At 40.6% G+C, this 24,901-nt stretch overlaps 2 protein-coding genes across 2 annotated transcripts; one reads left to right on the forward strand and one right to left on the reverse strand.

Moving 5' to 3' along the window:
- Positions 1–4,569: 4,569 nt before the first annotated feature.
- LOC134217054 (sodium-coupled monocarboxylate transporter 1-like) lies at positions 4,570–20,392 on the forward strand. Its single transcript, XM_062695814.1, has 8 exons — positions 4,570–5,128; positions 9,964–10,241; positions 10,329–10,407; positions 10,476–10,619; positions 10,677–10,817; positions 10,882–11,365; positions 11,424–11,566; positions 20,098–20,392. Exons 1-8 carry the CDS (start codon positions 4,920–4,922, stop codon positions 20,390–20,392), a joined length of 1,773 nt encoding a protein of 590 aa, XP_062551798.1. The 5' UTR covers positions 4,570–4,919.
- Positions 20,393–20,460: 68 nt separating this feature from the next.
- Positions 20,461–21,966, reverse strand: LOC134217055 (uncharacterized). Its single transcript, XM_062695815.1, is given in 4 exon segments — positions 20,461–20,502; positions 20,504–21,280; positions 21,382–21,651; positions 21,716–21,966. Coding segments are annotated over 4 exon segments (1,221 nt in total). The 5' UTR covers positions 21,848–21,966.
- Positions 21,967–24,901: the final 2,935 nt, after the last annotated feature.

Raw genomic sequence — 24,901 nt, forward strand, 5'->3', positions numbered from 1 at the left:
TCAAGCCAAATGTAACAAATATATCCACTTATAAACAGAAAATCAAAACTTTGTCTTAAGAACAAACTTTTGATTTACAAACAATTTTTTAAACCAGCCATGTTGTATGCTGTGCCAATATGGACTAGTTGCTGCAATACCAGAAAGAAGGCACTCCAGAGGATTCAAAATAAAATTTTGAAAATGATTCTGAAGTTGCCTCCGTGGTATAGTACCAATGAACTTCATAGAATTCCTAATATTGAGACATTGCAACAAATGTCCAACAAAATAATTTCCAATTTTAGACAAAAATCGTTGCAATCTTCTATTGCAACGATTAACTCCTTGTACCCTTAGTATAAAATAGGTTAAGTTTAGTTTAAGTTGAAAACATTGTAATTCCTACATAGTTCAATGAAACCAGAGGAAAAATTCTAACTGCCAGAGGCAATTGAAATGTATGAATAATAACTAAAACTGTAACATAGCCAATAAGGATGATAGTGTTAAGAAAACACGGAACACCTAGTCTAAGAAATGAATGCATGTATTAGATAATTAGCAAATAAAATTAGTTAAAAAAAATCCATCGTTTACACCGCGAATTTTCAGCGCAAAACATAAACACACTCGGTGGCGGAGCACTGAATCCCTACCCCAACATGTGCGACATCTGGATTTGGCTCTAAACTGTAAACAACAGTGTTAATTCTCTACCACCTTTTTGTTATGGCGAGGCAATTTTTATGCACACTTTTGTTTTCGATATTTTATCAAAATTGAACACTCAATCATGCAGCAATTTAACGATGTGGTATGCTTGAGATACCTGCTTGATTATAGGGACTTGGATTTTTTTTTTTTTTTGCAGTAATTAACCGAATATAAAAATGTTCGCATTAACGATTGCACCCTCACACCGGTTCTAAGCTTCGATGCAAAGTACACGAGGTTTGTTCGCCAGTGACAGGCGTATGAGGCCCTTGGAATAGTGCGACCCAACGGTAGATGTTGGATCTTCTCATTTTCACCAGCAGCGGCCCAAAGTAACCTATCTATGTGTAGGTGAAGGCTTGTTCGTGGTGAGCTAGACGCGCTTGTTGAAGGGGTGCCATCAATGGAATCGCTGGTCTCACTCGGCGAATCTTGCAGCATACGAAGTCGCGTTTGATTTTCTTGACTACCATACGAAGTCTCGTATAACTGAACAACTGACGGATCTCGTTGGCTACTGTTTCTGCATTTCCATGACTGTAGCGTTGATGATAGTGGAGGGTGCCTTTGGTGGACTTTCTCGTCCGCATACGACTCACAATGGACCATTGTTTAAATATAGCAATTTCCGTTGCGCGAAGTTCGGGTTGGTGGAACTATCGGGCGTATCTCGTCTGTATTATGTATGAACCGCAAAGCGCACGCCGTGGCATTTTGCAGTAGATTCCAAGCAGGGTATACGGACGGTGTTGCAGGACGGATGCACGAATCTCTCCAGAAGTGGAAGTTGGCCAATCTCTTGAACGTGGTCATTCGCTGTCCCGTACCCATGGGAGTCTTGGTCTTTGAACCGCTGGACCAACCGCTGCTACTTCAAGTACACGTCGTCGTCGATTCGCTAGTCGTACCTAGTGCCTTCCCAGGCATTTTTGTTCCCAGTTGTTGTTGTCGTGCAAAGCAATAACGATGGGTCACGCCGGGAGATTAGGAGGAGAAAAATATGTTCACCTTTGAGATGATATTTAAGGAACAAAATGTCTTCAGCAAAGTCAAAGCTTATTATTTAAGCTTTATTTTGAAGTTTTATGCAATAAGGTGGTCCATCTACATTTTGAGATCATTTTTTTAAATTCTATATTTCTTATTTAAGCATTGTACGATGTTCGAGAAAATTTCCTTATTTAATTTTTAAATTTGTATCATTAGTTATGATAATTTCAAATAATAATGTTATGGTTCGAAATAGCGTTCGCCACCGCACCGTACCAAACTGACTGTCTACAAAACGCTCATTAGACCGATAGTCCTCTACATACACGAGACCTGGACGATGCTCGTGAAGGACCAACGCGCACTTGATATTTTCGAAAGGAAATGCTGCGTATCTATGGTGGGGTGCAGATAGCAGACGGTACGTGGAGGAGGCGAATGAACCACGAGTTGAATCGGCTGTTTCGAGAACCATCCATCGTTCATACCACGAAAATCGGGCGACTGTGGTGGACCGCGTACGTAGCCACAATGTCGGATAGTAATCCGGTAAAAATGTTCTCAACAGCGATCCGACGGGAACAGCGATCAATCAGTAGGAAGCAGACTGCGTGAATGCGACGTGCAGTCATGGACCGAACTGAATGGAGAAGACTTTCATTCACTGAACAGCTCACTCAAGGCTTAGTCTGAGAAAATAAAATATATGATGGATAAACCAACAAAACAAAACTAAGAATAAATTAGCACACGTGATTTTGTATGGACAAACTTTATTCTATATTTAAAGTATAGATTTATATTTCTTTTAAATATATCATTATTTATACTTCATAGTCGGAAAATTGATTAATTAATCTAATCCATTCGAAATTGGTATCACCATTCAATAAATATTCCAAAAACATTAAGCTCATTCTCCAGAGCTATCTGTACTGGTACAGTAGCCTATTTAGCGTATGACAATTCCCAACATTCATCTCACTATGAACGTCATCGTCGTCATCCTATTCCACATCCAACATTTCCACGTATAAACATCCACGTTTATTCGTTCGCCATTCAACATGGTTGGTTCAAGTTCACCTACGGTTTAACTTAACACTTATAATTTCTATTATGCATGTTTTATTTTAATTTTGGAGAATTTCGTTAAAGAACTATACGCCCTTTAATTCGATACATTTTCATCGTGAATCGAAGAAAACAAGCATGTTGAGAAACAATGAAGTGCTATTCTATCAGGGATTTCAGAAATCGCTCTCAATAGATAACGAACAACGATAAGAGAGGCAAAAACTGTTCCGAATCATAACAAGCCATGATAACAAATTTATCAAACTAGTAGACAAGTGCGAAAAAACAAAATCGGATAGGCAGCCCCCACAGAAAAATGGTGATTCTCGCTTTGTTTTCGCTCATTTCGTGTTGATTACTGCACAGCTGTGTAGAACAAGTTGAAATGCATCTTCAAATCCAGTGCTCTCCGCATTTGAAACTTTCTAAAAGAAATTTACCCTGTGGTATAGCCTCCCGAATCACTTCTCTATGATGGCAACTTGCGAAAAAAGCCTCTCGCGGGATGCTACATATCGTATATGTATACATAGATGATAAGTTTGAGACTTGCTCATTCTCTTTAGGATTCAATCCCTGTATTCTAATCAGGCTTCTCATCATTACAATTGTTTTTATGATTGCTATGCTTGCCACTCCCCTTTGCATGGATTTAAATCTTGTGTGATAATTACAATGACACAATATGCCCAGTAGAGATGCTAATCCTTCCCATCTAGAGTTCCTGATCCTAGATCAAACCAAGAAGCTCGCACTCGCCATCTGCAGGCAAAAATTAAGAAATCGAAAATACAGATGTATCTTCTTTGGTTATTAAATATGAATAAAAAAATAATAGGATGAGAAAGCAATGTCCGCTACTGTACTTTCGTATCTTTTATCATTCGTACCATTATCACTACACGCTACCGTCTGCATTCATGGTAAATATTGCTTTTACGATGGTAAATAACGTCTGTAATGTGCATGACACACTACGTGACATGGGATCAGCACACCTCCATTATGAAAACACGATTATTACTATCCCCTACCCGAACCGTGCTAAATCAGGTCGTCTTTTGTCACATTTTCCAGTTTAACAATGGCACGATCAGCGTACGTATTGCGATTCTTAGAATAGTTTACAAATTTTAATTGATCTCTAGTATAGGAAAGCCGCTATGCGTAAAATGGAAAACAAGTACAAAATGATATCCTTATCTGGATTGATCGCCCAAAATTCACATCGTTTAAAAAAGTAGCTAATGATACATGCTTATTACAAACAAAAAGTAGATCTCATCGCAAAAGATTTAATTGTAACATAGTTTGTTCTGCTTTAACGCTGCCTAAATTTCTCCATGATCCTGCTAGCAACTGAAATAACCTAAAAGAGCAATGATCTTATCAATGGAATGGAGGATGAACAAATCTACAAAATACGCCAGCTTGTCCCGAAAAGCTAATGTTTATACCTATCCAATGAATGCCACTCTGTATTCTTCTTCTTTTTTTCGGACACTCGATTTCTTATAGCTTTTACAATAGCATTACTTCCCATTTAGGGCAAAACCAGCCCCAGGATAACCTATCATGATTTCCAATTTCATAAATAGTAATTGGTATTTAAATTTCTCACAATCATGTACATTGAATAGGATTTCAAGCTCAAATACATTTCCCCGCGTTGACCCGAATACACCCACAAGCTAAGCTAAGGATAGTCCCTAAAGATACCGCCGTCGCGTCGTTTACCGACCGTTGAAGTACCTAATCTCGCGTCTTTTGTATCCCCTGTTATAAATGATATCTCGTTAAAGTGGACGCTCATCTGCAGCTTCTGTGTCAGTCGAGTGACGGAACTTCTCCTGAAGCCGTGGTGGCGGTGGCCAATTTCGCAGATAATTCAGAACGCATTCTATCAAACTAAAGAGCGAAATTCCTACGCCTTCCGTCCGCGGATAGATGAGATTTGTCCAGTCTAAAAATAATCCCCGCATAATCAAATCATTTAGGCTATCGTGGTTAGTCTCGTGCGTAGTTCAGCTAGTTGACAAGATGTTCTAAGCGGAACGCAACGTGTGTGCAGCGTGCAGTCGGTGATAGTTTTCGGTTGTGGTGCATTTCAGAATAGGTATTTTCGTAGTATTTTTTCAAAAGTGCACTTAATAACCATGGAAAGCCCACCGGAGGAAATCGTGCAAACCAGACTGTGGTTCAATACAATCGATTATGTGATATTTTTTGCGATGATGGGAATGTCGGCGTTGATCGGAATATACTACGGATTTTTTGCCAAGCAGAAGCAGAACAACACTGCCGAATATTTGCTTGGGAGTAAGCAGATGAAAGTGTTCCCGGTGGCGATGTCGTTGACAGCAACGTAAGTTTACTGTGATATGGGAGAAGCCTAAGCTTATTCTCACCCGAACGAAGCAGATCGAAACACTTCGGTGATCGCTCGATTGCTCTGCGCACTCCCAAAACTTCATCTCAAACGTGATTAGTGACAAACAAATAAGTGATAGAAGAAATTGGATTTGTCAGGCTTAGCTTGAGTTAAATACTCATAGTCTTGAACAGAGAGATACCTGTACAGCTTCCATTCCCGGAAATGATTTCCCGGGAAATCATATTTTCCGGGATTCTCGATTCCCGGGATTTATGTATCAGATTCCCGAATTTCCCGGGAAATGAACATACTATTTTTTTTGTAATAATTGTCTTACATTTTTTTACTAGCATCATCTCACTATTTATTTCACTTTTGAAGTCTAAGAATTCAAGTTATAACTGAAAATGTTACAGAATCATAGAACCAGTTTATATCTATCGTTCGTTTATTCAGTAGGTTCAAACGTCGGTAAGCGTTGTGAAGTCGAATTAAAAATTTAGTGTCTGTGGTGAAACAGCAAAGGTACCAATGTTCGCAGATATTCAGGCAATAGCAGTGACCGCTTTGGCAGGTTTGTCCTATTATTGTCAAAGGTTTTTTAAGACCTTCAATCCTTTTTGATTCAATTCCCGAACAGACTCATATTCCGAAGACTCGTTTGTATTTTGCGATATTTCTGAAATATTTCTTTTGAATATTTTATAATATTGGTGGGCTAACAGATCTTGATGGAAAACAGATGTTAGGTCTTTAGTATGCGATCATTACAACTGTCTTACAACAAATACTCGCAAAACTTTTGCAATTGTTTTAGGTGCTGTTCGGCATTTCAAGCAAAGTTTGACTGAAAAAATATGTTATAGTCAGGATCATTAAAGTACGACAATCAAGCACTCGCCTGAAAGTTCTTTTTTATTTCGAATGGAAGAATTCTCATTTCAAATATTCCATTCATCTGCTTTAAATATTACATGTGTTCAAGTGGACGTACATGAATAAAAATGCACTAAAAAAAAGTCGTCGAGTATAAGAATAGTTCATGTTGGGAATATTTTGGTGATAATAGAAGAGAATCTCTCGAAGCCGTGGAAAAAAAATGCGGATACAAACTGACAAAATTTTTGAAACAATTATGGAAAAGTAGCACATAGTAGAGCTCATCAGGACACTGCAGATCTTACTCTTGAGCCAGAGCAGATGCTGATACTTATGATATGGCGAACGTTTTGTAGAGGAGTTAACGCTTTCCGAACTGAACAAAAACGTTCTCAGGCTTTCAACAAGTCTTTCATCATTTGAAGACAAAATAACAAGCCTCCCTGATGTCGAATGTATATTTTCAAAATCATATTTTGCGACAAAATTCAAACTACGATTTTGAATTAGTTTCGAGAGTTTTTTTATTTCCCGGGATCCCGGGAAGTTGATTCCCGGGAAAGTGGAAGCCCTAGATACCTGATACAGATTTGATAACATGAATACGCTTAGAACATGCTTTTCGATTTTTTTTTCATTGTAACTTTGAATCAAACAATATTTCAAGATATACAAATACAAACTTGTCCAATTTTCAATTCATTAAGGTATTCATCAATGTTTATGATCGAATGATTACATGGAAATATTTTATATTTAGAGTTTAAAGATTAAAAGTTAAAACCATTATCATACACCAAAAGATAAATTTTGTTTAGATCACACGTCATTTCGGTGAATCAATCACACTCCGCTGTGCTGTGTCAAAGACTTGCTTGGCTAAAGCATTTGATGAGTTTGGTTGTTCTACGCAGCAGTCACAAAGCCGACTCGCCGCCATCTTCGAAGCCAAATACTCGCCATCTTCGAAGCCTATTTCCCGGCCATCGTTGGCCGGTTGCCCCCTTTTCCAATACCCGCCAATCTTTCATCGAAGCTGCAACCGCAACCTCCACCTCACCGGCATGGGCAAGCCAGCCCGCTGATGAAGGTACACGACTTAACCAACGACGTGCATACACCCAACCGGTGGTTGTTAGATTTTCTAACAATTCTGTACAAGAATCTACCAAAACCTGTATAAGAACTGTTCATATGCTAAATTGTTAGATTCTTATACAAAAAATGTAAGCAATCAAACAAATATTGTAAGAAAAGCTTACAAAATTGTTAGATTCTTATACAATACTTGTATAAGAATCTAGGAATTTCGTATATGCCCAGTTCTTATACAGGTGTTGGTAGATTCTTATACAGAAAATCTGGCAACCGGTGTACCATCCGTTTTCTCTGTCACCATCACATATAAGGAAATAAATCGTTTAAACCTGAGTAGAGCTTTTGTGTTAGGATCCCGGAATTCGAAAACTCTTCCTCGTCCCACGCCTGAAACCCGGAACCAAAAAATGTCTTCCGCGCCCACCCTGGAGGCTGCCGTTGCCTCATGACCAGCGGCCTTGGGTTTGGGGCCGGGTTCCGTTTGAAATCGAGTATGGTAGCTACGGTCCGGAATCAAAAAGGTTGTCTCATACGCTTTATACCTATCCATCTTTGCCGCACCTCCTACGTTACTTCTATCCGGTCGTTTGATCACCTTGTTGTCGGTGGCCGGTAGTTTCATCGAGGTAATCTGCGTACTCTGCGGTCCTCTTCGCAGGCGGGTGGACGCTTGTGCGACCACAACTCCACCCCACCTTGGTCTTTGATGGCCGATGTGATCTATTCCGCTGTCGTGACCTCATCCAGCGGTTTCCATTGGTGAAGTCAATATTGTCACCGAGTTGCACCATGACGACGATCAAGCTCAGCAGGACGTCGCTTGACCCTATCTCCACCGTATTGTGCTGCTGTATGCCAACAATTGGTGCACTGTTAGCGCTCTCCTCGACGATTCCTTTGTCACTAATGTCCTTCAGCTCCAACTCTCTAGCACCCGAATCTCTCCTTCCGAAGAAGCTTACTTCCGTTGCTTTGTTAGTTGGTTTAGCTTTAGTCATAATTGTTGGGTCCCCCCCTTAAAGTGACCTTGAACCCAGCTGGAATAGTCGCATTCTTGATCCCATGGTTATCTTTACAGATGCAGTGAGGCCATTCGGGGGTTCAGAGCTGGATCAGTGTAAGTAAGCCAGAAAGGAATCAACTGGTCATACTCCCATCATGTTGGGTGAGCCAGATGGCTGGAATGACACAACTGTCCGTTGAAGCATTGGACTCATCTCGATTTCCGCTTGTGTTTGTTGACGCTGCCGTTGTCGAAGCTCCTGAACTGGGCTAGTGTGCTTTGAGTGGCACATGATCGCTTTGATTGGACCTTCTCGTGAATACATGCAGATTTTATAGAGGATCAACAGTGTGTCCAACGTCAGTGTCCAATTTGCACATGCCACTCCGGCCTTAGTCTGAAAATAATAATAGAGCGTCTAATGTCAAACCCCACCACATCCTAGGCAGGTCCCCTAACTCGCAGTGGGAAAGTAAGATTTATCTTGGTTATTAATTGTTTCTTGTACTTCGGCTAATAAAAGTGTTTATTTCTCCTATATAGGTACAAACATGCTATAGAAATAAATCACTTTTCCCATAACGAAGCAAACTATAAATTTTAATTTTTACCTCTGCAGCATCTTTGAGAAGTTTGTCCTATTTGCCTCTGTAGTTTTATTTTGAACCAATGTTTCCATAAATTAATTTAAAAAATGGATAGTTGCAGCTATTCTTTCGGTCTTAGTACCCATATACTAGCTCAGGTACCTTTATTTTATTTTGAGGAATAGCTGTACATGGTTGACATATGCCTAAAAAGTGTATGATTCTAACTATAGCAAACTGTTCATATTACCGACCTGTTCATTTTACCACTCCCTATAACGTTAATACAAGAAAATTGTTTTAATAACATCAATTTTCAGACAGCTCTTCCGATAGTATATTTCCGTGTGATTCGATAAATGCACTCAGCGCATCTTCAGAAGATCCCAAACAAAAAAGAAAAACGATAAAACATTTTCCACGGCATGATAAAAAATGTCCATGGATTTATTCATACTTTCGAGTTTATCTGCAACATGCACAATAAATTAATACAGATAGCAATTTACTTTTCCCGTCAGAAATTGTATCTCGTTTTATTGCCTAAGTCGATTTTTTGGCTTATTTAAGGTCAACTTTCCCGAAAAACCCATATTTTTTTAAGCCTCTATTTTAAAAATCGAAAACAAAACCCGAAAAAGTGCTGCACGTGTGAACCGGCCAGAAAGATTGACCTTGTGATTAGAAAATTATTTTGAGCTTTTTAGTGGAATGTCTTCACGTCATAAGACGAGTTAATACAATCCCATTGAATTTCACCACTTAACTTAAGTGGTGGAATTCAATGGGATTGTATTAACTCGTCTGATTGACCTTGTGTTCTTTCAAAGCCGGGCAAATGTTAGGCCAATCTTAAAAAACAACACTTTTTCGATTTTTTGTTTAAAATTTAAAAAAATAGGGGCTTCAAAAAATATGGGTTTTATGGGAAAGTTGACCTGAAAAAAAGACCCGGTTGAGCGAATAAAAAATTTTGACGGGACACAACACAATTCACCCAAAAGCTCTTTTATAAATTGTGAACTTCATAAGCTTCATTGTCAATCCGGAGATCTCGTTCCGCTCTAGGATGTTCTCGGGTTGGAAACTTTCTCAACTCCCAGGGCATAGTGTATCTATTGTACTAGCATATAAAAACCGCTCACAATAATTACGATATTCTTTCAAATGCTTCTAGATTTTTTTAAAGATCGATTGACGTTGTTCAATAAACCATTTCTCACTTGAATAATAACACTTTTTTTTTTTACTAATTCCAGTCATGTATCCGCTGTTACGATGCTGGGCGTCCCAGCCGAGATGTACCGATACGGCATCCAGTACTGGGCCTGCTCCATTTCGGGCCTCATCGTTACCATCTTTATGGTATACGTAATTCTGCCGGTGTTCTATGAACTGCAGGAATCGTCTTGCTACGCTTACCTGGAGCATCGATTCAGCAAACGGGTCCGGTCGTTGGCTAGCTTTTTGTTCGTGCTGTACTGCCTGCTCAACACTCCGGTGATTATATACACTCCAGCGATAGCATTTAGTCAAGGTAAGCGGCATCGGTTAGCTGCGAATGAAATATTATCCAATGTAGTCCATTGTGCAGATATTAATGTAGTCTTTGTCTTTTTTGCAGTTACTGGAATCAATTTGCACGTTATCACGCCAGTCATATGCTGTATTTGCATTTTCTACACCACTTTCGGCGGAATACGGTTTGGACGAACTCGACTTTTGAAAACGGTGTCAGTTTAATTAAGCGATGTTCATTTTCTACTTTTAGCGCTGTGATATGGACAGACACACTGCAGTTTGGAGCTATGCTTTTAGCACTTTTCGTTGTGGTGATACTCGGAACGCTGCAGCTAGGTGGATTTATTAACATTTTTAAACTTGCCGATGCAGGTGGTCGGTTGATTTGGTTCAAGTAGGTACAAACGAGTCTGCATTCTAAACCAAATTGATTAACAGTTTTATATTTTAGTATGGACCCAGATCCAACTTTAAGATCATCGTTTTGGCTGGTGTCAGTAGGACTTACATCAATGTGGATCTCCAATATTGGGGCCACTCCAGAGTGCGTTCAACGGTTTCTAACCGTACCAGATATACAAAGTGCCAAAAAGTACAATGTCATTTATTGAATTTAAATATGTTATACCAACGAACTTAACATCTCTTTATTTCAGAGCTGTGTGGATATTCGGTATCGGACACATTATCGTAAAGCTATGCTCCGTCTACAATGGTCTATTGATATTTAGCAAATACCACGACTGTGATCCCGTTAGCTCCGGATTGGTAAAGAAAAACGATCAAATATTCGCCTACTATGTGCTGGATGTGGCCCAGAAAATCCCCGGGCTACCAGGGTTGTTTGTGGTGGGAATTTTCTCCGCAGCACTATCTACAATGTCCACCAGCATAAACACACTTTCCGGAACGATCTACGATGATTTTGTCAAGCCACATTTCAAATTTAAGGAATCCACCGCCAGTAACGTAATCAAGGGTATGGTCGTTTTCATAGGAGTGATTTGCCTACTGCTGGTATTCGTTGTTGAGAAATTGGGCAGCGTGTTTAGTTTAGCGATTTCAGTATCCGGAGTAACATCTGGTACACTTCTAGGGATCTTCTTCCTAGGGATGTTTTCACCTAAAATTAATGCAAAGGTAGAAAATGCCAACAAACAGGAATTTAGATAGTTTAATTTTGTGAATTCATTGATAGGGAGCTTTTTGGGGCGCAATAATTTCCCTAATCACAATGTGTGTGATCGCTGCTGGGGCGCAATTGGAAATCTTCAAAGGGAATCTTAAGTATCAGAGTTTACCGCTGCATTATGATGGCTGCCCTGGATTCAACTCTACTGGGTAAGTGTTCAACGTTTCTTCATCATATACGTAATGTTGAATGAGCACATATACAACTCATTGCCACCATTGATAAAAGAAACATTGTTAAAAATGTTGCTCCACAATTAACACTTCAACCAATTTTTCGCAACAGCCAAAACGAAATAGAGGAAGTGCTCCTTGAATTCATACCATGTACACAAATCAATAACATTCAAAAACAAAGAGCACCGATTCAGCAAATTGTTTTATTTCCCATTTTTGTGATTTTTTCAGCAGTGAGGCGTGGCCAACAACTAAACACGACACAAATTGAGCCTAAATTTCCTGTTTTGTGAATGTTATTGATATAGGAGCATGTTATTAATAATGGAACAGATACCTTAAAAAATCAATCAAACCTTGATGACTGTACTAATTGGTAAAATTTCAAAGTATCACTTCTAATTTTATTCCACTCTTTAAATTACAAGGTCAAATTATAAGACTGAACACTAAATGATCACTATGAGAGTAGAATGTATGTCCAAGAAACATTTTTGGTGTGGTGAAGCTTTTATACAAGTATTTAGAAACCACCCGAAAAAAAGGTAGTTTTTCTGCGACAATTGTCTAAAATGTTGCATTTATAAAAAAAAATACTATGCAAAAACTAATAACAAAATGGATTGTGTGTATCCCCCACTAACTGACAGTGTTATTATGGATGAAAGCTGATTGATATTGGGAGTTAAATAGAAGGCGGCAAGGTGCCTTTATACATATTTCTTCGAATGTCATAAGCAAAACATGTGTGAACATTTATACAAGCTTGATCGCACTCGTCCGTTATGCATATCACTATTATGTAGGTATATAGTCCATCACGAATTAATATCTAGCATGATATTCTCCAAAAACATTAGAAAATTTATTTCCCTGGCTTATTGAGCAGGATATCGAACTCGTTTCGAAGGAAACTGAACTGGTTGTCTATTCTAGGTAGCACAAGCTATCAGAGCTAAGGCCTTACTGATTCATGAGGTCTTAGGTCAGCTAAATCCGTCAAGGCATTTCTTTAAATGATTGGAAGTCATGTTTGAATTGAAAGCCATCTGGGGAATATACATTACATATGAGTATCAGAAATACTGGCAACGGAGCCACTTCCTGCGAACAATAACCAGAGAATGGCGACAGCCCCGCATGTCATGTCCCGCTGAACTGTCTTAACCATAAGACATGAAGTCCGTAAAATTCCAGATTCAATAAATCATATTTCCCATAACCATAGAGTACAACCAGGATCAGCTGAATTTGTACACTTTTCTAGTATGTGGTACATGTGTACGATGTGGGGGTTTCGGGATGAGCTTCAAAGGAGTATTCTGATGTCGGGATAATCTATTGGGATTGCGAGGCAAGGATCAGCGTGGAAAAGAAGGGATCTACAACATGGAAGGGAATCGATCTCTCGCAGATGTCTGTTTGTAGCCAGACTGCGACTTTTAAGAGTCGGGATATGTAGGTTCAGACCTTAATGCTTCCTCTTCCTGGCCAACTGCATGATTGGCACACATGGGGACGTTCCTGTGGAGGGGAATAGTCTCTTCCTTTACAGGAACATCTCCATCGTCGATATTCTCTTCGCCGTGTGTTTCATAATTCAACTCCTTCATGCATGCGTATGCTTTTTACAGATGTTGTACATCAAAACCATGATTCTTTAATTTGTGTCTAGCTATTTTAACAAACTTCACTATAAAAAATAAGAATTAGTCCCCAAGAATTAGTCCCCATCGCTTGAGGATGCGAGAAATGTTTTTTATGGAGCTTATTGAGGAAACTCCAATCTTTCCAAAACATGAAATTTTATTAGAAGGGTTGGGAACCTACCGTTTTGACTCAAATCCCGAACATGACTCATATTCCAAACACTGGCGTTTTAGCGTCCTAAAACTAAAACTTTCATCGGCTTTTCGTACTGACGATGAAGATTATAAACGAATTCGAGTTCCAGTGAAGAACATTAAACGAATAAAGCCAAAATGGCCATTTAAAAGTGAGTGTTTGGAATATGAGTCATGTTCGAAATTTGAGTCAAAACGGAATAAAAAGTTTTATTTTGTAAAACATGCTGTTGTAAAAAATGTAAAAAAGGTAGCAATTAATATCGTGATAATGAATCACCTGGAAACTGTTCCTGTTCCATATTGAATTATGCATGAAAACGGTTAACATATAACGCCTATTGATAATATATTGATTTTTATCTTGATAATCATTAAAACCCAAGAAAAACACGATAAAACGTGAACATTTTTTCAATAGCAACACAATTGCGATAAAATTTGTTAGCATTTGCATTGCCTATAAGTAAACAATATTGTTAGAAAAATCCCAAGGCAAATAAGTATTATTATTAGGTCGGGGTTCAGCCAAACCGCACCAAGCGGCTTTTTGACTGACTTGTGATATTTTATTCGTACAAGGACAACGGAAATCGTTTCATATCAGTTCAAGCGGTCATTTGCAGTAGGATATCCTCAGTTATGGGGTTGAGTGATATCTGATACGATTTGTGATCAATTAAAACTGCCGAACGAAATATTGGGCAGAAAAATGGGTATTTTTTTTGTCGGCGCTTGGTGAGATTTGGCAGAACCCCGGCCATTTAAGAATGCAAAAACTAGGAATAAGAGAAACGGAGATTGAAGAAAAATGTCTGTTTGTTTTTTGGAGAGGGGTTTGAGCTGAAATACTCCCCAGTGCGTCGTACACTTGACGCAACTGCACATGAAATACATTCCCGCAACTTCGATGTCGTAGCGCTGCAGGAAATCTGCTGGACAGGACAGAAAGTGTGGAAAAGCGGGCATCGAGCGGCTACCTTCTACCAAAGCTGTGGCACCACCAACGAGCTGGGAACCGGCTTCATAGTGCTGGGAAAGATGCGCCAACGCGTGATTGGGTGGCAGCCAATCAATGCAAGGATGTGCAAGTTGAGGATTAAAGGCCGTTTCTTCAACTACAGACATCATCAACGTGCACTGCCCACACGAAGGTAGATCCGACGACGAGAAAGAAGCGTTCTATGCACAGCTGGAGCAGACATACGATGGATGCCCACTGCGGGACATCAAAATCGTCATCGGTGACATGAACGCTCAGGTAGGAAGGGAGGAAATGTATAGACCACTCATCGGACCGAATAGTCTGTGCATACCGTATCGAACGACAACGGCCATCGATGCATAAACTTTGCAGCCTCCCGCGGAATGGTAGTCCGAAGCACTTTTTTCCCCTGCAAGAATATCCACAAGGCCACCCCAAGACTACACACAGCAGCTGGAAGTGGCACTCCCAACGAAAGAGCAGCTAGGCGCAGCATCTCTTGAAGATGGTTGGAGAGATATTCGTCAAGAAAGTTTCTCTTGAAATTGTCACAGCTATGTTTTGGTAATTAATCCTCTATGTTTTCATGAGCCCGTTTGACCCGTATTTAGCACTTATACTCAACTTCAAGTCAATCAAACTGACTCTTGAATACGTATTTGCCAACTTTCTCGTATACCAAGTATACGGTAAAAGGCTATATGATCGCTCCAAAAACAACTTTTTTATAGAAGGCCCGGAGACCACGGTGTTATATACCAATCGACTCAGTTTCGATCGAATTGAGGTGATGTCTGTTTATGCTTTTTTCCTAAACAATGGAGGGGGAGTCTCAACAGACAGACGTCCTGAGTTGAGTATCCAGGGAAGTGCAGGTTGGGAATCCTGAGGAAGGCAGGACTGATGTCCCCGATCCCGCTTAAACCGTTTCCTTGCCGTTTAAGCCTTCTGGTACAAATTTTAACCAAGTAATGCTTCAAAGGGGGCCAGTGCTGCAACACGCACGAGGGCGAACGAGGCACGATACAAACGGGCGCGGAACAGACAAAACTCGATTTTCCGGATGAAAAAGCGCCAGCAGGAAGATCGAGACCGTGAAAAGACGGAGGAACTGTACCGCACTAATAACACACGAAACTTCTATGAGAAGTTGAACCGTTCACGTAAGGGCCACGTGCCACAGCCCGATAGGTGTAAGGACATAAACGTGAACCTTCTTACAAACGAGCGTGAGGTGATCCAAAGGTAGCGGCAGCACTACGAAGAGCACCTGAATGGCGATATGGCACATAACGGTGGGGGTATGATAATGAACCTAGGAGCACGCACGCAGGACATGCGACTTCCGGCTCCGAATCTCCAGGAAATCCAGGAGGAGATCGGCCGGCTAAAAAACAACAAAGCCCCTGGAGTTGACCAACTACCAGGAGAGCTGTTTAAACACGGTGGTGAGGCACTGGCTAGAGCGTTGCACTGGGTGATTATCAAGGTTTGGGAGGATGAGGTTATGCCGCAGTGGATGGAAGGTGTCGTGTGTCCCATCTACAAAAAGGGCGATAAGCTGGATTGTAGCAACTACCGCGCAATCACATTGCTGAACGCCGCCTACAAGGTACTCTCCCAAATTTTATGCCGCCAACTAACACCAATTGCAAGAGAGTTCGTGGGGCAGTACCAGGCGGGATTTATGGGTGAACGATCTACCACAGACCAGGTGTTCGCCATACGTCAGGTATTGCAGAAGTGCCGCGAACACAACGTGCCCACACATCATCTATTTATCGACTTCAAAGCCGCATATGATACAATCGATCGGGACCAGCTATGGCAGCCTTACCACGCCCTATGTCCTCGGAAGGTGGGAAGGGTCGACTTCGCGCCTGCTTCCCTCTGCACGACTGGTATCAAGAATGATGATGCCGCGTGCACCCCAAATTGACCTTCTGCGATAGGGCCTATTCGCCAGCACACAGAGGGACTTCTATGTAGCTCCGTGACGATTAGGGCGATAGCCGATAAAACGGCGTTCTAGCCAACTTCATCTTTACACATCCTCCGAACTAGGTTGTCCGGGGTAGTGTCCAGACCACATGTGGCAAGCATGTGGTCACGCATTGCGCGAAAACGTGAGCACACGAACAACACGTGTTCCGCCGTTTCCTCTAAACCTGCGCTCACCAAACACTCGGGCGAGGCCGAGCAAGCCAGCTGCGTTACCTGCACTTTGATTTTGCAGCATGCTTAAACGCCGGGCACATCGAACCCCCCATGGGGTGCTTGCTTGCTTTTCGGCCCTTGACGTCTTCGGTTTCCTCTTGTTCTTGACCAGGGTCCAGGAGGCGTCATCCCCCTCTATTTCCCTGGTCTGGTGCGGCTGAGAACTTTCAGCCTGCCGCTTGCCACCGTCTTTCCTGAGTGGACGGACCATTGCATTCCAGGTTCTTCATCCCCCGGTTTTGGAGGTAACTGGCCGGGGTTCAGCTTCCCAGCCCCACTACCCTTGTTCGGGGTAGTAATCCTCCGCGTTTTGGAGCGGCCCCAGGAGCTCATCCCTGGAGACTGTCTCCCCGTTTTTGTGTCTGCTCCGTTGGAGCAGTCACCTCGACGTACCCGCAAATACTTGAGCCTCAGTCTGGGTAGACTTTGGCACCAGCGTCTTTGCTGGCACGCCTTCGGTCGATTCAACCTTGCCCGAGTCCGCGAATCCTTGGGCCTCAGTCTGGGTAGACCTCGACTCCACCGATTTCACGGGTTTAAGGCTCCCCCAGACCTAAGCGATTCCATCGCCGCGACGGCGACAACCAGTCGCCGCGATTCTATCGTTGGGTCGCTGCAGGCAATAGCCTATTTACGCTTCCATACCTACGGCGACAGAATCGCTGTCGCCAAGCGATAGAATCGCGTCACGACTGTCGCGTCGCGTGTGTTTGGGGGAACCTTTACACTTGGCCGTCCCGACCGCCCTCTCCAGCTTGGCGTCCAGCATCGACTTTCGAAATTTCTGCAAGCTCCTCTTGAGGTCCTTGCTGATATTATGCTTCGATGACGCAAAGTCGATGATGGCGTCCAGCTGTTCCGTCGCCACCTCGAAGGCCGAAAATCCATCGCGTTTGTGGTTCATCGCCTCCACAAGCCATGGGCCGTCAATAACCCCTACCGGCGTTTTTTTAGCCGAGAGGAAGGTTGAGTGACCCACGCTGGCGCTGCCCACTGGGCTGCCGACTATTGCCTCTGGCCTCCTGGCCCCTCTGGCCATGCATCCCCTCGGCACGGGTCGCTTGACGCCTTGGGATTAGGGGTTAGGGACGATGGCCCCGGTCTAACTCGCAGTGGCCATGGGGAGGGGTCGTCAAGCCCTTGGACAAAGTCCCTGCTGTCTGTTTGTGTGTATGTATGTATGTGTGCAACATTTTGTAGACACACTTTTTAGAACTTAGCATTGGCCGAATTACTCGCAACAAGTTCTATTCGACTGAGAATCCTATCTCATTGTTTGCTATTGGAAATTAGCCAGTTTGGACTATGGGATCAAAAGTTATGGCCAAAATACTATTTTCTATGCGCAAAACACGCTAAAAAGCACTCTCTCATATTTTTTGTATTTTTTTGCACGAGAAAGGCACCAACACCGCTAGGTGTATTAATCAGGGTTTTTCTGAGAAGATTTGCTCACACGTGTCACATGTTTTAATTAATTTCGGATTTAGTTCCATATCGCGGATTTACCCTATTGAATCATTATCACATTTTAGGAAACACTGCAGATGATCCAAGACATAATCAACACTTTTTCATCTGAAATTATTTTCTCGCAATCATTAAAATACGTAATATCAGGAAAATGGACAGAAAATCCATGACACAAAAAAAATCGCAACAATGGCCACACTTTCAGGAATTTGGATTGGTTAAAATTTTCCAATCTTTGCAAACTCGTTGAATTCTTATAGTAGGGGAGGAGGTTCGGTTGTGGGCACCGTTCGGATATGGGCACCCCTATGTATCTTTTGACAGATAAGAGATGCTGTCATTCTGACAACCGTCATTTGTTTGCTATAATAGCATGATGTTTTGTGCTCAATATCAAATCGGATGGGCATCTCTACTTTGAACTAGAAACAAATAAATTTTTCGTACAAGAAAAACAACACGAAAGTTTTTTTTGTCCTTTTTCAAAGTGTCATAAATTAAAGGATTTAATTCAAAAAGTGAGTTCTAATGCTTATTTACACAGTAAATTTAATCTATTTTGAGGCCCAATGTCGATTGCCATCAAAATTTTAGCGCGAATTTTTTTTTCTTCTCGTTCCAAAAAGGCTGCGAAATTGGGTTGTGGGCACCTTTATTGGTTCGGTTATGGGCACCCTCATTTTATTGATAAATCATTCAATATCGTTTTACTTGTCCCTTAACTTATTTTTAATAACGTTTTAAGGCAGTTTTTATAATTAGTTTGACATAATTGTTCGAAATAATGAGTTTATTTAATATTTTTGTTCTTTGGGCATGTCTAGTCATTATACACACACTTTTTGGAACAAAGCGTTGACCGATTTGCTTCCAACAAGTTGCATTCGACGGGGAATGCTTTCCCATTGTTTCCTATTGAAAATTGGTCAGATCGGACTATGGGATCAAAATTTATGGCCAAAATATTATTTTTTGAAATGAACGAGAAAGGCACTATTGCCGCTAGGGTGATTAATCAGGATTTTTTTGACTGTGATGCATACCAATAAAACGTAAATCAATGAAAAATTAAAACCCATTTACTAAAAGTGCTATTTTAGACCTTTCTTTTGTGATTTTTTTTCAACATTCTCCTTAATGCACCGAGGAGGCATCATCACTGCTAGGTGAATTGATTTGAGTTTTTTTAGCGTCTCCTGGCTTTTAGAATGAATAAACTATTCCTTGTCTTTAAATCTGGGTGGTTTTTATTCATGCTTCTTTATTTTTAGCTAAGTTTTCAAGGGTGCCCACAACCGAACCACGAAATGAAAATGTCCAAAAATGTCAAATTTTCTAAATTGTCAATACTTTTTTCTAAATCGATGAAATCATATTAATTTTTGTAATTGTTAATTTTTGCTAGTAGTAAGGTTATAAGTTTAGCTTTCGATTGCTATGCAAATGTCGACATAAGATCAACCAGGGCCAAAGTTATGGACCAAACACAAAAGGGTGCCCACAACCGAACCTCCTCCCCTATTTATCAAGTAATGTTAATAGAAAAATGATTTGATTGAAAAATAAAACATGAGGATCGAACTCTAGTCCACTGAGTTAAAGTCCAATGCGCTGCTTCTCGATCGTCCGTGCTTAGAAACAAAACAATCGAAGTGCAACTGGTTATGCATTCTACCGACTGACAGTACCTATTGTACAATGCGGTGAGAAAAGTTCCTGGAAACATGAATTATGATCATGATTCCATGAATTGACAATTTTTATGATTTCTTAATTTTATGTTCATAATTATGGGAACGGATTTGTTTCCCTGTGCCCGTGTAATCAGTTATGTTGATAATTATTTGGTAACTCAAATCTCTTGAAACACAAACTTACTGTGAAGCCAAACAAAAATATTTATCCAGGCTTGGCATTCAGATTCGTTAGAAAATATCTTTTCAATTCAAAACTAATCGTTCCAAAATTGTATGCGTTATTTTCAGATCCGCAACATCTACCTTCTACATCGATGCCGATGGACATGATAATTCCGAAGTACCTTGGGTGTTCCGATTGGGCTTTATGTACTATTCGCTGTTGGGTACAGTAATAGCCATTGTTGCCGGAGCAGCAATAAGTTACTTCACTGGAGGACAGAAACAACCAGTTGCGGAACAGCTACTAACACCTTGGGTCCGTCCACTTTACCGGAAAATTCAATGCACCGAAGAGTACGAATGTAGGATTACTAAAAACCAAATTTACGCCATCAAGGAGGTGCAAAAAATGTGTAAATAAACGTTCCTTTTTATTGAAATTGTTTGTTATTTTAGAAATAGATTAGTTTATATTTCATGCAAGTAATGCTACCGCTTGTCTGCTTTCCCCATCGCGGGTCTGACATATAAGGCTATATCCTATCCGCTGATTAATGTACTGCTTTCTTATTTCTCTCAACTTCTTTGCTAAAGATATCACTTCTTGATCTGCTTCATCGTAGTCTTTGCCTAAAGTATTAGCAAACGTATCATGAAGCCATTTAACTGATTTATCCACATTGGCTTGAAATCCTTCTAGAACGTTCTTTGTATGTTGATACCGTGCTGGATTCACCATGTCGGTCAACATGTAGATCAAACCATGTTTAACAGCTGACTGCTGTCGAAGAGTTACAAAGGGAAGCTCCACTTGAGGCAGTGCTGCCTGGGCAACTTCCAAAGCAATCAAAGCACCATGACACACTGTTCGACAATCCAGTGCTAGAGATATTTTTTCCTGGGCAATAGTCGATGGACCAACCAAATTCCAGTACTCAACTGCTTGCAGAAGTCCTTTCAGAGCAGCTCTCATCAACAAGCCAGCTGTTCGCCATTGTTCGGAAACGCCGCCCAAACGATCCCGAATTTCACGGGCAGACTCAAGCTCCTCATCGAGATTCTGCTCTTGAGATGAAATATAGGTTCCATTATTTGTCATTGCTATCAGACGGTCCAATTCCAAGTAAAGCGCCTGGAGACGGGTGAAACTTTGGCGAAGTTTTGTAATGCGGGTTCGCGAGTGCTCAACTGTATCGATGTGGAAACTTTCAGCTTCTACTGCCATAGCCGAGCGAGATATTCGAGCGATGAACTCCTCTTGGCGAGCTGCTTTTACGGGATCCAATGCTATTTCCAATTTAAGCGCCAACTGGGTGTAGAGAATAAGAATGAATTATTTTATAATTATGCTCGATCATTGTTCGTAAGAATTGTAAACCTCTAATAGGCAAAAATACATACACGACGAACCTTAGCCGTATCATCTCTACTACGCTTCAAATTTGCTTCAGCAGTTTCCGTCCTAGAGGAACCGTTCGGTCCCTCATTCAAACGGGCATCCATTATCAATTTGTTGTCCGGTTCATACAATTCATTGGTGGCACTCGCTTTTGCAAACACGGTTTCTAGGTGTTCAATCCACGCTTCTGCAGTCAACATGCGTGGCCCAGGACAAGTACTCTCGAGTGCACATATCTCCTCGTCCAGTCGTTGATATGCTTGAGACACTGTCTCCGTTGACTAACAGCGTGAAAAAAAAACGAATAAATTCCAATCAAATTATAATTCACTAATGGTCGTTCACCTTCGGTACAACACTCTCCACCTGGAACGATTCATCCGGTGATCCGATAAAAGTTTTAGCAATCCTTCGCTCCGGGGTGTTCCGTTCGGTATATTCTTCGTCGACCGCCGTACTTGACGAGGTGCATCCCATGATACATCTCGCTAGCGCTTTTTCCCCGGTACCTACTTACTGGACAGCTCTCTTGTGAATCACAGTATCGATTGTTACGGCACAAAGAGCCTTGTGAGGCACCGTGAACTCGCGCTTTATGTTTACTCAGTCAATTCATCGGTGTGTACACGTGAAGGTCGCGTCATTCATTTTCCGCTTATGAGGTGTCACTGTTAGGACAAACATTTATTTGGCGTTACATACCTATACCTAGTATTCTACATTCGGAGTATTCTAGTTTGGTATGGTCGCGTGTTGCACATCCTGTTATCTATAGTAATAATCTATTCCGATAAAATAGGATAAAAGAATAATGTGCAGAAGCGTAGCTAGTTTTAAGCAATTATGAAAGCACGCTCCTAAATTAGTCACACAAGGCTGTTGGTGGTTTAATCTTTTAAGCTCGAATTCTTTTATAGTGATGTATTTAGCACTTATATCGGTTACTTTTTTTCTTGTGCATGGAAAAAAGGATAAGCTCAGAAAACGGGAAGACATATATTATGCTGCAAATGTTAGATTCGGTTTGGCTACACTATTGTTTTGGTATCTAATGCAACTATTATTTACGATATAGTTAATGGAGAGCCTAGACGTGATTGAGTTACCGTGAAATTACCATCGATAATTCGAGTAACATTAGTAAAGCCTGTCCACGTTAAAATTCGGACACCCATCATACAATGCTATTTTTTAAAATTTTCACAAACCACTGAGAAGATTAATTTACATGACAGCTAAATCTCTTCGCTTTATGTGATTCTTTGAGCATGTTTTCATTCTTGTCAAAGTGATGAAATGGCTACAAATCAATTTGACATTGTCACAGTGTCCGAAATTTAACGTGGACAGGCTTTAATTGAATTATTTCTATATTCAATGGATTTTTTACATATGTTAGAATACCCGAGCAAAGCTTGAGAGCAAATCGATAACTTGTTTTTATGTTGTGAAATTGCTGATTATGATTACATAATTTGATATCTTTTTGGTCGTTTTAACGGTTAAAATAACAAAGTGTATAGCAGAAAATCTTACTGAGACATCAAATCGAAAAATATTCCTGATATCGATGAGAGCAAATCGAAGACTAGTTTTTAAATTGGTTCCGGTACAAAATAAGTACACAGTTTGATGTCGGATCATACAAATTAGAAATCTACAGCAAAATGAGATCAAAATATGTAATCAATTTGAAAACAAATTATGAATTCATTATGTTTTCAGACTTTGCTCGAGTACACAGTTGATGATAATGGAATCAGGATTATTCAATTCTTGTTAGAAACATTTCGAAAACTAATGGGAAATAATTGGGATTAGAAAACTATTGTCATTGTACGTACATGCTTTGAAGTTTCATTATTTCCAGACCAATAACGATGCCGGCTACGTCCTCACAGTCAATTCAGGATTAGGAGAGAAAAATTAATTCCACACCCATTGCTACAAGAGACCGATGATTCCTCTGCGTCTCCGTGGGCGCCACAGAAACGTGATAGTTGGTTAGATGAGAAGGTAATCTATAGTAAATAGCCTTGGTAGCGAGTAAATCATTATTTTTTACGAAGTTATGCCAAAGTAATTCACTAACCCGCACAAAGCAGAACTAAGCACTTCAACGATCGCGCGATCGTTCTGCATCGGATAGAAAACACGGGCAAACGCGCACTGAAGGTATTACATTCTAATCAATTTACGCACCAGCAAGGAGCAGCACTCGAAACACGTTCATCGTGAACTAATTGATTTTCTTTCCGACCGCACAAACAGAATTAAACACCTGGATCTCGTGAAGGTTCCGCGTCCGATGCGAAACACGTTCAATCACTCACTAATTGATTTTCTATCCGACTTCACACAACAGAACTAATACCCGGTTCCGCGTCTGATACGAAACACATTCGGTGGGGTCTCCAGTAGCCTTGGGAGCAAAGCCGTAGGATAGCCAATCCGAAGATGGTGAGTTCGATTCTCGGTCCGGTCTAGGATGTTTTAGGGTTGGAAACTTTTTCGACACCCTATTCAAAGGGTCTGCATTGTACTTGTCACACAAAATACATACTCATACAATGGCGGGTATTGAAAAGCCTTCAATTAGTAACTAAGAAAATGCCCATTGAATACTAAGTTGAAAAGCAGGCCATGTTCCAGTTTGAATGTAGAGCTATTGAAGATGAATAGGAGATAGGCTGACCATACGTACCGTATTTAACAGGACAGCCCCGTTTTTTAGACCTTATTGTGCTGTCCCGTCGTAATCTAAAAAAAAACCCTAAATTTGTACCGTTTTTCCGTTGATTCTCCCAAAGAGCTCCAAAATGGCATTAAAATTTGATCAATTTCATTAGTGGATTGAACGGAACCGGTAGCTTGGTAGGCACGTATATCCTGAAAATCAGGTCACGCTTCAACTTCACAACTTCAATAAAATGAAGCGCAGAGGCAGACAGATTTCCAGATTAAGTTCATTTTCGATTTTTTTACATCTTGCGAAGTAGGTTGATTCTATATTTTTTTCAGATCTGTCTTTCCACATATTTTTCAATCGTTCGGTTCTTTTCAAAACAATAAGAATCATTCAAAGTCTGAAAAATTCAAAGTATTTCGAATTCATCCACTGTAAAACAAACGACGAAAAAGAATAATGCTGAACAAAATCAAATCGAGTTTAAGGCGGTTCCAAACCAAGTGAAAATTGTTCCGATTTCGGTCCTCACGTACTTTAACACTAGTTTACAGATCAGGAGCTTCCATATGTGTGGGACTTTTTGGAAGCACATGCGATCAAAACAAATGGACAAGATTTCCGAGATGTGATGCTTCTTTTAGCATCATTTAAATCTATTTCGATAAAAAAGATTACTTCTTAATAATGTTCTTTCCTTGTGGAGATTCTTGTTCCGTTCATTGAAGAGGGTTTTAGCACGGGAAATCAGTAATACCACCCTATTACTATTTTCGCATTTGTTTTTCGACATTTTTTTCTTGGGCTGGAAAAAGGAACTATTTTGGCCTTAGTTTCCAAACCCA

The sequence above is a fragment of the Armigeres subalbatus genome, chromosome 2 (assembly GCF_024139115.2).
Source record: "Armigeres subalbatus isolate Guangzhou_Male chromosome 2, GZ_Asu_2, whole genome shotgun sequence".
In the NCBI taxonomy this organism is placed as follows: Eukaryota; Metazoa; Arthropoda; class Insecta; order Diptera; family Culicidae; genus Armigeres; species Armigeres subalbatus.

Bases quoted from the DNA above. Each gene is read 5' to 3' on its own strand.
- LOC134217054 (XM_062695814.1), top strand. From the start codon at position 4,920: ATGGAAAGCCCACCGGAGGAAATCGTGCAAACCAGACTGTGGTTCAAT. The intron at 10,242-10,328 runs GTAAGCGGCATC...TCTTTTTTGCAG, and splicing joins AGCGATAGCATTTAGTCAAG to TTACTGGAATCAATTTGCAC. The intron at 11,366-11,423 runs GTAGAAAATGCC...ATTCATTGATAG, and splicing joins CACCTAAAATTAATGCAAAG to GGAGCTTTTTGGGGCGCAAT.